The 12,195-nt window shown below is 43.6% G+C and overlaps 1 protein-coding gene across 1 annotated transcript; it reads left to right on the top strand.

Moving 5' to 3' along the window:
• Nucleotides 1-558: 558 nt before the first annotated feature.
• On the top strand, nucleotides 559-10,917 carry LOC128383305 (transmembrane protein 151B). Its single transcript, XM_053342917.1, has 6 exons — nucleotides 559-627; nucleotides 7,493-7,831; nucleotides 8,664-8,798; nucleotides 9,182-9,321; nucleotides 9,438-9,477; nucleotides 9,658-10,917. Exons 1-6 carry the CDS (start codon nucleotides 559-561, stop codon nucleotides 10,915-10,917), a joined length of 1,983 nt encoding a protein of 660 aa, XP_053198892.1.
• Nucleotides 10,918-12,195: the final 1,278 nt, after the last annotated feature.

Genomic DNA, 12,195 nt, shown 5'->3' with positions numbered 1-12,195 from the left:
TTGGCAAAATAAAGCAGAATTATCACTCGCGGTCATTTTTATATTTATGCCTCGTATTTATCGCCCACGCGCCTCACTCCTCACGAGCGTCTTCCTTCATTTGTGCAGCTGCAGTTGGTTGGCTCACGAGCGCTAGGTCAGTCACGCGCGCGCACACATGCACGCAAGGACGACACGCTCAGCTTCAGCATCACACGAGAGGCAGCAGCACCGAAAACGGATTGGCAGGTGAGAGCGACGGGCTTTTGCTTCGGATGCTTAGTCACATTTAGCTTTGACCGGAGAAACGAAGGATGGAGCGGGTGGAGAAGAGACACTGAGCGGGTCAGCAGGGAGAAGAGACAAACGAGGTAGGGGGTAGGGGGGGTACCGCCAAATCCGGAGCAGATGATGCTTATTTGCCGCAGGCCCCGCCATCGTGAAATTGGATACCGACTTGCGGCGGATGGGGTGACCGAGCTCGCTGCTCCACCGGGGAGGTCCCTGCCTTCGGACGTTACCGGGGTGGGAGCTGCCTGTGCCCGGCTATAAGGAAGGGAAGGAGTGGCAAGAGGTAAAATGCAGACGGAGGAGGAGACGGCCACCGCAGAAGAGCCCATTTTGGAGGAAGGGTCAGGACGAGAGCAGGTAAGAAAAAGAGCATTATTTTTCTCCTGTTGTACCTGCGGGAGAAGGTGGTTGTTCGTGCGTGAAGAGGACTGTTAGCGTAAAGTTGCGCATATTGTTCTCCTTCAAAGACAACCTTCTGTCTTTATGTCATTGCTGTAGTCATCTCCAAAAAAGACAATACATCATTTACCACATAGTACTGGAGATAATGTTTTATTAAGTCTTTGGTGTTGTTATCGTGAACGTAAAGAAGTCACGTTTCCTCTCTCGAGTCAGCCGTGAGAAAGAGCAAGGACACAGAGCAGGACCTTGGCTTTTTATATGCATGGAGATGAGGCTATGCTTAAAGTAAACAGGACTGAAGTAACGCCACAGTGTTAATGTAATACGTCTGACATCAGGGTATGTCTAACTAAACAAGTGTAGTCTTTTTTTTACAGTATACATAGCTACACTAGTAGAGTACATCCATTTATCAGCTGACACCACTGAAACATATACAGAGGGTGACATCACAGTTTAGACACACACACTTACCTTTCAAGCCCAAATGAATGTGAATGGCAGATGACAAAATAACACCTTCCCAGTAGTAGCCTATGCATGCTAGAGAATCATGTATAATGTCAGGATAGAAACACTCATCACAGGGTTTTCTTGTTTGGCAGCCTTCTTACTAATACACATATATCCTCAGCTGATAGCACTGTCCTTATACACATACACATCATCTCCCAAGCAGTACATACTGTACCTCCTGCTCCTGAACCATAGTAATGAAAGCCCTTTTACAGAAAACACAAAAAATGACTTTAATTCATGTGTCATATTGATGGCATCAGGTTTATGTTTACATGGAGCTTTGAACCTTACTCAGTGTTTAAAAGACAGTTTTCTGTATACGACCTCACTCCTCATCCACCACTTATAACTTTTGTAAGCATGTGACTTTTTCCACGTTAGCACTTCACCACCTCATCTTCTACTACTATAGTACTTTGGGAAGCAGCATCTATTTGAACACATCATCATCTTAGCATAAAGAAACATCAGAAACCTAGTAGGCTACAGTATGTATGACAAAGCATTAAGACAGTTGCCAAACCCCCCCCCCCCAAAAAAAAAAAACTATGGAAGTGGGTACACCGTACTCTCACCACCATTCACAGTACTCACACTACTTACAGTAACATGATCATGGTGTGATCACTCGGGAGGAAGGGCAGAGTTGTCTGTGCATGTGGTGTAATGGTATCCTGGGAAGGGTCTGTACTTCAAAGGAGGAAATTACCTCCAAACACAGCTGAAATGCAGGAGACCAGACGTCCACTTACAGCACCACCCGTCACGTTGTAGTGGAGTTTACTTAGTGAGGTGGACATTGTGCTGTCTCACAGACAATGTTGGTTAGGATGGTGGTGGGTGTGTTGGCGTCACACTTATTGGACAGGTGAGTAAGCTGCACTGCACAGTTGGCTATCTTGGTCTCACCCTCTTATCTTGTACATATGAGCCTCAGGGTTGCAGTGAATTTTTTTTTTTTTAATTCATGTGTCAAATGTTCAATGTATAAACAAATAAACAATAGAGAACACTGCTGTTGCGATTTCCCTGAGCAGAAAATCCTCCATATTTAAAAATCTGGAACCAGCGAATGGTTGGCATTGCATCCTGCCAGCGACTAACTCCCTTTCAATTGTGTAGTCGATTAAGTGACTAATCGTTTTAGCACTAATGACCTTTATATATCTTGCTCAAGTGGCTTCAATCCATGAAATTTACTTTTCCTGTTTCATTGTAGAAAAGAGGAGTTTTATATTTTAACTGTCCGACTATTTCTTACAATGTAAATGACTGACATTACCTTGAATTAGCCAATAAAACTGACAAGTAGTGACAGAGTTGGGCATTTGATGATTTCCTGGTGGCAGTTTAAAGCCGTCAGCACGAGATGCTAATCCTGTTAAATGATGCCTGTTACTCAGTTCTACCAATCTCATCTGTCTTTCTCCATGCCTGCAGTGCAGTGCAATGTAATGCAATGAATTCAGCCTGCATCTGTTCTCTGCCTCCATTACTCTCTCTCATCTCCCCATCTAGATTTGCCTTTTGTGCAGTCTCATCTTCCTATCAGTCTGCACGACTAATATTAAAGTCACATTGGATTAATTCATACCTCTATGCTATCTCATTCCAGCATGGCGATGATTCTGCCAAAAGGTCTGTGGTGTCAAATCAAGCAGTTCTCATTTTTCTCCGAGTTTCGTCAGCAAATGATACGACTGCTTTCAAACACATGACAAACAGCGCAACTTCACAGGCAGGGGACAGCGGAAAAATAAGTGATGTGTAAGATAGATGGGAGAGAGTGACGTGATGAAAAGAAAAGCTCAGAGAGAGTGACAAAAATGTGAACAAAACACATCAGAAGACCCTGTGGCTAATTTTAGAGGCAGAAAATATAACCCACCCTGTTCTGTTTTAGACAGAAACTGTGTGCCTGTTCCAAAAAAAGGTTATAGTCTGTTGTTTTGAACTTTTTTAGACTCAAAGTCTGTGACAGCTGGGAAGCACATATTGTAACAGTACCTACCTTGCAAGCAATATTCCAGTTGCTGTATGACTGGGTAACACCTTCAATATTGTTTTACCACCCCAAACATCACAACATGCAGTGATGTTTGGAAAGTCGTGCCCGCTCAACCACATAAACAAAAACAGCATGGCCCTACAGTGTCATGATGCAGAAGCAGAGGCCGGTTTTACTATGTTGTAACTGGTATGAAGTAGGCTATCTGCTGCTGTCAATAATATTTCATTTAAGACACTCTAAAACAAATGAATTGGAATAGAGGAATGATGTGTTAGTATGTGTGTCCTAACAGACCAAGAATCAGACCTAATTGATTGCAGTGTACAGTGGGTAGTAGAAACTTAATGTCCCAAATGACACTCGCAGCTTTGTTGAAATGACACATCATTTTTAACAGTGTACTGCAGGCATCAACCGCACATTTTCCGATCCTCACTTCCTCACTTCATCTGCCACCCACATGCTAGGATTGCTAATTATAGCTGCTCCAGTCACACCTAACCAGCTGAATCAGTACCAACAGAGACACACAGAGAGAAAATGTTTTCTATTAGACACTTTATTACCAGCAGGGATTTGTAAAAACTCTGCCCAGCACGCAATTACTATCATAATTTGGGATTCATTAGAAAGGGTTTATGTGCATGTTATATTGGAGAGAGGATTAAGTACTAAGTATAGTTATGGTAGATACATGAAAATATGTGGTCTGTTCCTGTCCAGGGCTCAATAAAATGAAAACATTTGGATGCTTTTGTGATTTGTTCCTGCCAGGAAAAAATGTCATCTCCAGTTAGAAGATATCACTTAATACACTGTTAATGCACTACAGCAAATAAATCTGCCAACCACAGTTCAACAAAACAGTTAGTGTTGGTTATTAGTGGGAATGGATCATAAAGTAACATGTCATTACTTCCATTATTTCTCTCAACATAATTTGGTTCAGTAATTGGATAATGATACATGTTTTATGCAAATTCAAGCACCGAATTGAAGTATTAAATGAAGCAGAATATGTCATCTAACAACCGCCCTTTCAAAACAGATTAAAGTAGTGGGGTCCACACTTTCAATGTTAAAAAATAAAAAGAGAGAAAGCTGACATCCTCAAGGCTAGACCATCTAGATTTCTTTTATTGATAATGTCAAGGTTACCTTGCGAGGCAGCTGCATTTGCGAGATCACATGAGAATCAATGTTGGCAGGCTTCAAATTGTGTGTCAGTGGCCAAACCAACAGTGGTTCAGGTTCAATGCTACAGGCGAGGTAAGGTGTGACGACAATGATAAGTTAGCCCAAGTTAGACGATGATAGACAGATGGTTCATCCAATCACGTGACAGCTATTTTTTTGATAGTGTCTGCCCTTTTTCCAAACAGTTTTCAAGGAAGACTGCTCAGACGGTTCTGTGTAACGAACCATCTGGCACGTCAGGTTAATGTCAAGGAGCCTGAGGTCTGCCTTTGATCTGTATCAGCCTGACACAAGAGCAAATGTTCAACATATGCAGTTTGAGCAGAAACACGATCACGACACAACCAAAAAGCTGCAGAGTTTACACCAAGAGACCAAAGTGTACAACGCTGGTCAACAAGAATTTTCCACACTTGAAGAGACTCATTACTACAGTGGAAAGCGGTAACAGCATTCAGAGGTAGATATGGATGGAGTACTGAAATATTTTCCAGTACGCTACAGTACATCAGTATACTGGACTTTGCGTGGTAGCTTTGTAGGCTCTCTGGTTCTTTTTTTAGTCATAGAACTGCTTCAAAACCAGGCACACAAGCAGAAATAAACAGTCTGTCTTTACAAAATCAGCCCACGGTCAATGAATGGAGCATCCAGTGACAGCACATTTCAGCCTGTCTCATCCTTACCTGTAGGAAATAAATGCTCATATAGACAAATCCTGATTGGCAGTGCATACAGTAACAAGTTGACTCTTGCCTTATGGCAGATTTCCACCTCACTGGGCACACACAACCAGCTGCTAAGATACTTGATGAAAACATTGACCCAGACCTACACAGTGTCTTTTAAAAAAAAAAAATTATTGTAAGAATATTCTCGATTTTTAGCAACATTTATCTGCAGGAAGTAAGGGGACAAGGACGAGAGAGCTAAGAGAGAAGGACGAGAAAGATGGATTTTGGCAGTGGGCTTCCCTGGAGAGAGATGCTGTCTGCTGTTTTAGTCTCTCTCTCTCCCTCTCTCTCTCTCTCTCTCTCTCCCTCACTCTCTCTTGCACTGCTTCCTTTCATACATGCATTCATGAAAAGTTCATGACTGTTGTCTCTCTCGTGCCCCTCCACCCCTCCACCACCACCACCACCCTACTCTATCACTCTCTCTCTTTCTACACTACACTTTTAGCTCAATCAATCCACTTAGAGAGATGTAACAGAGGAGATGTTGGGGGGGTTAGGACAAAAGGGGAGGAGAAACTGAGGTTGGGACCAGAGAGTAAATGCTTAGGAGGTGCGAGTGAAGATTCGGGGAAGGAGAAAAAAAAAGATTACATAAGAAAAGCAAAGAGGACGTGGAGAGAGAGAAAAAAGCAGTGAAGAAAGGGAAAAGATGATACTGAATTTGTACCACTGATAATTTACCTAGCATACAGAAGTGTCTATTTTTGAAGCTGTAAGTGGATCAGGATATGTTTTGGGGGCTTTTGCAGAGAGATGATAAGATTGGTAGAGTGTAGGTGCCCTTCGCTCTGCCTCACTTTTGCCTTTCACTACTTGCCCTTCACATACAGTAGTTAAAAAAAAAAGAAAGGCTGTGTGTGCAGCCAGCCAAATATGCTAGGGGATGAAGAATGACGGCCGCATTGTGTTGGACAGAGAGAGATGGTTAAAGAGATGAGAGAGAGTGTGTGTGTGTGTGTGTGTGTGTGTGTGTGTGTGTGTGTGTGAGTGAGTGAGAGTTAAAGCTGGGGAGAGGGGCTCGTGTGATGAGAGGTGGAGGGAGGGATGTGCTGACAGGACAGGCAGACTTGGCTGAGAGGAGGAGAGGACACTGGTGTCATCCTGTCTTTTTTTTTTCTTTCTCCCCCGTCATCTGCTTTGTTGCTCCTTTTCGCCGTGTCGCATTCAACGCTAGGTGGAAAATAACAACACGGAGGGAGCACATGTGTGTATAGAAACATGTACATACTATGAAACAGTACAGGTGTGTGTTAACTGCATTTCCATGTTTTTGCACGACCCCTGTATCTCTTCACACACACACACACACACACACACACACACACACACAAATTGCAGCAGCAGTGATACGTTGCTAATGTTGGAGTGGAGTCAGTCAGATAGAGAACAGTCTAGAAGCATCGTTCTCATCTAAATTATTCACATACTCTTCGTCGGCTGCATTACAATGCTGAGAACGTGCATGTCGGTGATTGCGTAGTTCGAGAATGATGGCAAGAGTGAGAGAGAGAGAGAAGAGTGGCACATTAGACCATCTATCTTTGTGTATCTAATGCATGCGTGTGCGTGTGTGTGTGTTTGTTTGAGTGCACTGTAATATGATGTCTTCACAATGCAATTGAGGCTGTGTCAAAAGTGTGCACTTAGAGAGGCATTAAAAGTGTGTTTGTGTGTGCGTGTGTCTAATACGCAGCACTTATCCTATGATGAGTTGATGATGGGTGTAATGCATTCCTTTGATCAAGACCTCAGCTTACACACTTGCTCTGAAATATGATGCTGTTTACCAAACAGGAAAATTGTGATTATTAAAAACTCAGCAGGGGGTGACCAGGTTTAGAAAGTCTATATCGCCTTCTTGATGAATATTTTTTTCTATTACCAACACAGCTGCAATCATTTTCTCTCTAAATATCAATAGTATGGAGAATATTGTATTATAAGTCATATTTGTTGCTGTCATACATAGACATTGAGGAACCACCTTGCTCAGTTGGTTTAAAAATATATTGCCCTGGTTCAGTACAATTTCACACAAAGTTTACAGGTCATGAAGAGCAACACTTTGACTATTTATTCTTCTGCATTAAAGGGTTTTCTTAGCCAATAGTTACATAGCTGTGGAGTAGCTACAGCATAGTATGTGCCAAAATCAATGTGTGCCCATTTTTAGAATTGTAATGAAATGAAGAACTCTATATGAGGTTACTTGACTCTGTGTCCTGCTCTAACACTTATCCTGTGTGAGCTTACCATATGTGTCACTGGTTATAAAGACAAACAGGCACAAGCATTTTGTGCTACTAGTATCTTAACCTCTGATCTCTTTTCATCTCTTCTGTCTGCGTTCCCACAGCAACGGCCAGTCCAGCAGTCCCTGGCCTCCTCCCTGTGTCGGGAGTCCCATTGGAAGTGCCTCCTCCTGACCCTCCTAATGTACGGCTGCTTTGCCACGCTGGTCTGGTGCGCTGTCTGTCGCGTACCCATTCTCGGCTCTTCCTCCTTTTCTCTTGGTGCTGATGACGATGATGCCACCTCAGCGGCCTACTATAATGACATGCTTATGGAGAGTCCGTGCTCGAGTGGTTACGTCTACATCCCCCTGGCCTTCCTGGCCATGCTTTATGTGGTTTACCTGGTGGAGTGCTGGCACTGCTTCTCTAAGACAGCCATGTTGGCTCATGCTGAGTTCCAGGTATGTATCAAGCATTTGATTTAGAACATAGCATTTAACAAGGTGGCATACTAGCTTCAGAAACCACATAACACCCAACAGACTGTGGAGTCTACTGCTGCAACTTGCAATAGGTGTATGACCTTGAGCATGACACTTAACAGCAGAACCTGTTTATCTGTTGAATGTGGTTCAGTTTAATAGTGTCAGCATCATGCCTGAAATAAAGAGGTTAAATAAACATATGCAGAATTAAATGTCTGCACATACAGTTGATGTTAAGGAAACAGACCTGTGTTTCATGCAATGTAGTGAGAAATTTTCACATTTCATGAGAACACTGTTTTACTTTCAATTTCCTACTTGCATGTAGTGGAAAAATAATACTTGCCCACTCATATGGAAATAATGTGACCTGGGGGCCATCAGTCTATCTTTTGTCTATTCCTGTCTGCTCTGTCTATTATCAGGAAATCCTGGAGCACATTTCTCCAAAAGAACGGTACTTACTGTTCATCTTAGCTATTATATAAATATAAATATGTTTTATGTTTGTTCAGACTGTCAGGGCCACATATCCTGTGGTTAAGACTGCTCTAAATATATATCTGCACAAATTATAATGCCATAAACAAACATTGGCAGGGCTTGTCTTGTACCAGAATGCACAGACTTAACTAAGATGTGTACAAACAAGGACTTAATTATTTCTACTTGTTCTGCTCAAGCAATATTATGGCTTTATATTTTAAATGGTTCCTTTTTTTTCAAGTAATCTAAAGGTTCGACATTTATGACATGATTTAAATGTGACAATTAGTTAATTTGATTATTCATTAATTCACTGATGCAGGAAGTGTATGAGCGAGTGCAGAGACTTCAACAGGCAACACCCTGCATTTGGTGGAAGGCAATCAGTTACCATTACGTGAGAAGGACCAGGCAGGTGACAAGATACCGCAACGGAGACGCGTATACAACCACACAGGTGACTGCTATTCTTCAACACATACACACACATAAACACTTAGTCTCACTGTCACTCTTTTCTTTTTGTATTCATAGCTGCACTATTTAACCTTAAATTATAGTTTTGTGAACTTTTATAATAACTGCTATGCAAATCTTAATTTCTCCTATAGTGAAATATTGCGGAGCTGTGTGCAAACAGCTGTGTGCAGTAAGAAAAATATCATTCTATTTAGTAACCATGCTTCTTATGATGCTGAAACATATATAAAAGCTTAAATTTCTTCCTAATGACTTGATTCTTCTTTTTTTTTCAAACTCCCCATCTGTTATCCCACCTCTCACTTATCCTCTCCAACACATCCTTTCCTTCGGTCAACTCCCTGCTCCTTCATTCCTCAGGTCTACCATGAGCGGGTGAACACTCACGCTTCCAGTTCAGAGTTTGACTACGCCCGCTATGGTGTCAAAGACGTATCGAAGGAGCTGCTGGAACTTCAGCTGCACCCTGCTGTTCGCCTCCGTTTTACTAAGTGTTTCAGGTGAGACACTCACCACCAGCTACACCAGAAAGTGATTGTCTTAATTTTAAGACAAAAATTTTATGATCATTTTGGGGTAATAATGATTATTATTAACTAATTTTTGTGGTTTTCAGCTTCTCCAGTGCACGTGCTGAAGCTGCCTACCTCACCCAGGTAAGCTGTGGAAAAACAAATACTGTTACTGTTCTTATGAGAGGTCCAAAAGCAAAGTTTTCAGAGCTCAAGAGTAGATGTTATCTATATTGTTTTCCTTTTTTTCACTGAATTGATAGTAAAGTTTAAGTAGTAATCTACAAGTAATTTGCCCTTCTCCGTATTTTTTGTACTACCCAGCGCGCACGCTTCTTTGGCGAGAACGAGGGTCTTGACGACTACATGGAGGCCAGGGAGGGAATGCACCTGAAGAATGTGGATTTCCGTGAACACATCCTGGCATTCCCGGATCCAACTCACCAGCCGTGGTTTTCCAGACACAAGGTGTTCTGGCTGGCTTCTGCTTTCCTGCTGTCGTGGCCGCTGCGGGTAGTGTCAGAATATCGCACAGCGTACGTCCACTACCATGTGGAGAAGCTGTTCGGGGAGGATGAGGATACAGTTGGAGGAGGGCCAGGTGGTGGAGGAGGACCAGGTGGAGGCGGAAGAGGGGATGGGAATGAGGGAGGGACTGAGAATGGCCTCCACCCCGGGGGGATTGGTATTGGAATTGGCCTGAATGGGACGAGCTACCGAGCCATCTCTCGGGTCAACACGGTGGACATGACAGAATTGGAGTGGCACATCCGCTGTAACCAACAGATGGTACCAAGCTACTCTGAGGCTCTTCTTATGGACTTGGACATAAGTGGGGGGACAAATCCCACTGTCTCTACACCCCTATCTGGGCCCCCGGGCTCCACCCCCAACCAGGAGGTCAACCGGCCTTCTCTAGCCCTGCCTGTGGTGTTCAACTCGGCTTACCTCCTCCAAAGCTGCCCGCGATGCCGAAGGACCACGTCGAGTTCCAGTCTGCCCTCCAGGCTAAGGGCCCCAATGGGAACCACAGCCCTCCTTAACGCCACTGTGGCAGGGATCAGGGCAGCAGGGCAGGGTGGTGGAGGTCTAGGAGGGAGGTTGGTGCTGAGTCGAAGCGGATTCTCGCTAGGGAGACTCGGAGGAGGCCGCCAGAACAGCCTCTTTCACTCAAGAAGCATGGGGGGGCTTGGAGGAAGCAGGGAGGATGGAGGAGGAAGTGGAACTGGAGGAGGAGGTGGGGGTGGAGGAGGAGGAGGAGGTGGAGGCGGTGGAGGAGGAGGAGGAGGAGGAGGAGGTGGAGGATTCCTTGGGTTAGGGTCAAGACAGGACAACGAGGAGACCAGAGGAGTGCTGGAAGGAGAAGGCGACGAGGAGGAGGAGGAAGAGGAGCAGGAGGAGGAGGTCAGGAGAAGGGAAGACAGAGGGAGAGAGAGGGACGAAGAGGGGGATCAAGAAGGTGGAGGAGGGGGCGAGGGGAGGGAGGGCGACCGGGACCGTCCTCCATCCTACCAGGACGCATTCTTCTTTCCCGTCCTGATCATACACGGAGAGGAGAGCTGCCACGCTGGAGACGACATGTGACGATCAGAAACACAAAGACATTCAGAGGAAGTATTGGGCAGAGGCCGAGGGAGAAGAAAGAACGCACAGGACAAAAAAAGAGAGTGGATCACAGATGAAGCTCAGAGTCGCAGATGAAAGACATGAAGTATGATAGACCTGAGGAAGTTGTTTGGTGGTTGAGAGCGTACCACCAAGCACAGACAGAGAGGGAAGGGTTAAGAGGTGAAAACAGCTATGAACAAAGGAAAGAGATGGTGATAGAACGAAGTGTGAAAGAGTGAATACAGTAGAGAAGAGAGGAAGTACTGTAAGAGAGAGAAAGTAGACTTTTGGAGGAGATTTAAACAAATATGGTGCATTCTGTTCTGGGGTGCAGTAGCAAGATAAGACTTAATCTGAGAAAATCATGGCAGTTGTAGACTTTGCTGCACACAGGTTGAGAATGAGAGGAGGACATTGGGATGGGGATAGAGTGGAACAATGGAAAGACTAAAAACTTTAGGAATGTCTATTTCCAGATATATCTATGCAAGAGCAGGAGTGGGAGGAGTTGCTAGTCTAAAGATAGCAGTTTGAAGAGCAAACCTGCAGAGCAGTGGTGTGTATTTTTTTCAGAAGAAACAGAGAAGGTAAAAATCAAAATACAGCAGAGGCATACCAACAAGACAGCTCATTTAAAGGATGAAATGCAGGAAGAGGCGAGCATCCCTAAATATTTCAGAGGAGGGAGGAAGGAGACGAGATTACAAAGGATTACAAAATGAAATGTGGAGCAATGGAGGGAGAGTGAAAAGCAATGATTTGCTACTTGGCAAGGTACAATGTGAAGAGAGCTAAATGGAAATGAAAAGAGTGTATGAGTGCATCATAAAAACAGTGGACAAAGAGAAGAAAAGATAACAAAAAGAACAAAATACAGACCATGACAGACCAGATTACACTTAATCCTGTTTTCGATTTGACAGAGAACTCATGCAGATTCTTTAAAATAATTTTCAAATCAAGCAAATCAAGAGGAGGAGAAAAAAAAGATTTATTATTGAGCCGAAACACCCTGTGAACAGCCGTTCTCTGACCTTGAATCTAATCCAAAAAAAACATTCAAATAGTTCCCCAAGTACCATCTCCAAACAGGTCACCATGACGGATTAGGTTTCTCTCAGGTTTTTCACATTTTTGCCGTATTACTTAGTATTCACACACTGCTCCTGACTAGCAACCATAAACATTGATTTCCTTCCTGTCTGTGCTGTATTACTACTCACTTACTACAGCACTCTCCATCCATTACTGATA

This window comes from Scomber japonicus, chromosome 22 (genome assembly GCF_027409825.1).
Source record: "Scomber japonicus isolate fScoJap1 chromosome 22, fScoJap1.pri, whole genome shotgun sequence".
Lineage (NCBI taxonomy): Eukaryota > Metazoa > Chordata > Actinopteri > Scombriformes > Scombridae > Scomber > Scomber japonicus.
Note: the sequence above shows the minus strand (reverse complement) of the source record. Positions and strands in the feature narration are given on the sequence as shown.